This window comes from Chrysochloris asiatica, unplaced genomic scaffold (assembly GCF_000296735.1).
Source record: "Chrysochloris asiatica unplaced genomic scaffold, ChrAsi1.0 scaffold00254, whole genome shotgun sequence".
Classification (NCBI taxonomy): Eukaryota; Metazoa; Chordata; class Mammalia; order Afrosoricida; family Chrysochloridae; genus Chrysochloris; species Chrysochloris asiatica.
In genome coordinates this window covers 294,468-295,426 of record NW_006408772.1, presented here as the reverse complement: position 1 = coordinate 295,426, position 959 = coordinate 294,468, and the positions used below count along the sequence as shown (strand labels likewise).

General features: G+C 36.3%; 1 protein-coding gene across 1 annotated transcript in view; it reads left to right on the top strand.

The window, feature by feature from the left end:
- The first annotated feature begins 334 nt into the window (after nucleotides 1-334).
- TMPRSS11A (transmembrane protease, serine 11A) overlaps nucleotides 335-959 on the top strand; it is an 88,277-nt gene continuing 87,652 nt past the window's right edge. Inside the window, exon 1 of the mRNA XM_006873782.1 lies at nucleotides 335-372. Within this exon, the coding sequence (XP_006873844.1) occupies nucleotides 335-372 (38 nt within the window). The remainder of the gene's footprint in view (nucleotides 373-959) is intronic.

The window sequence follows — 959 nt, the reverse complement described above, 5'->3', positions numbered from 1 at the left end:
ACTAGGAAATCTTCTACAGGGTCACTATGAATTGGAACCAACTCAGTGACACTTAACAACAACAATACGTGATGGGTATGTTGTTAAGTGTTGTTGAGGCAGTTCCAACTAGAGGAGTAGCTGATGGATTTGAACTGCCAACCTAGAGATTAGTAGTCTAGTGGTGTTCAATTATAATATTATATCCAATTTTCTGTGAGTATGAATTTTTTCTTACAACAGATTTAAAAATAAAAGATAAAAAGTAAATGAGACAATATATTTTAAAATCACTTTGCTAACTTTAAAAGGATAGACAGATAAAAGAGATACTGACTCAAGGTGGAATAGAAACATGTGTGCTACTTTGGACCACAATGTAAGAGAAATCAGGTATGTCCACCATGTAGAGTCCACTAAATCCCTCTATAAACAGAAACCAGGATCAAGATATGAATTCCCAGATCCTGATCTTTCATAGCATCTTCCATTAAACAAAAGTGATATCTTTTTTTGGTAAGTTTTTATTATGAACTGAGTGATAGTTTACATGGGAGAGCATCAGCTTTACACCATCATTTCATTGCAATGATTAAAATCTCCTCTGTTCCATGTATCATCATTCAACAGTATTTACTTCCATTTCCTCAGGAATATATAATAATTTAAACAACCAAATGGCACATTATGCAAGCTTGCCTCCTGGCCATCAGCACCCAGTCCCTTTCTTTCCATGAGTCCAGAATCCTTAGTTATTCCCTCTCTGCATGTCCTTACCTCTGTCTCCATCTCAGGCGTCACTGCTTCACTGGATAGGGTCCTGCACTCTGCTTGTGCTTGTCTCTCTTGATCTTTAATCTTATAGTCCAGAAACAGGGTCCTCTGTTTCTGGACTATAAGATTAAAGATTAACTACTCCCCCATTTTTGTTACAAAACTTCTGCCTTTATAGTTGTGACAGTCATAATTAATCATGAAAG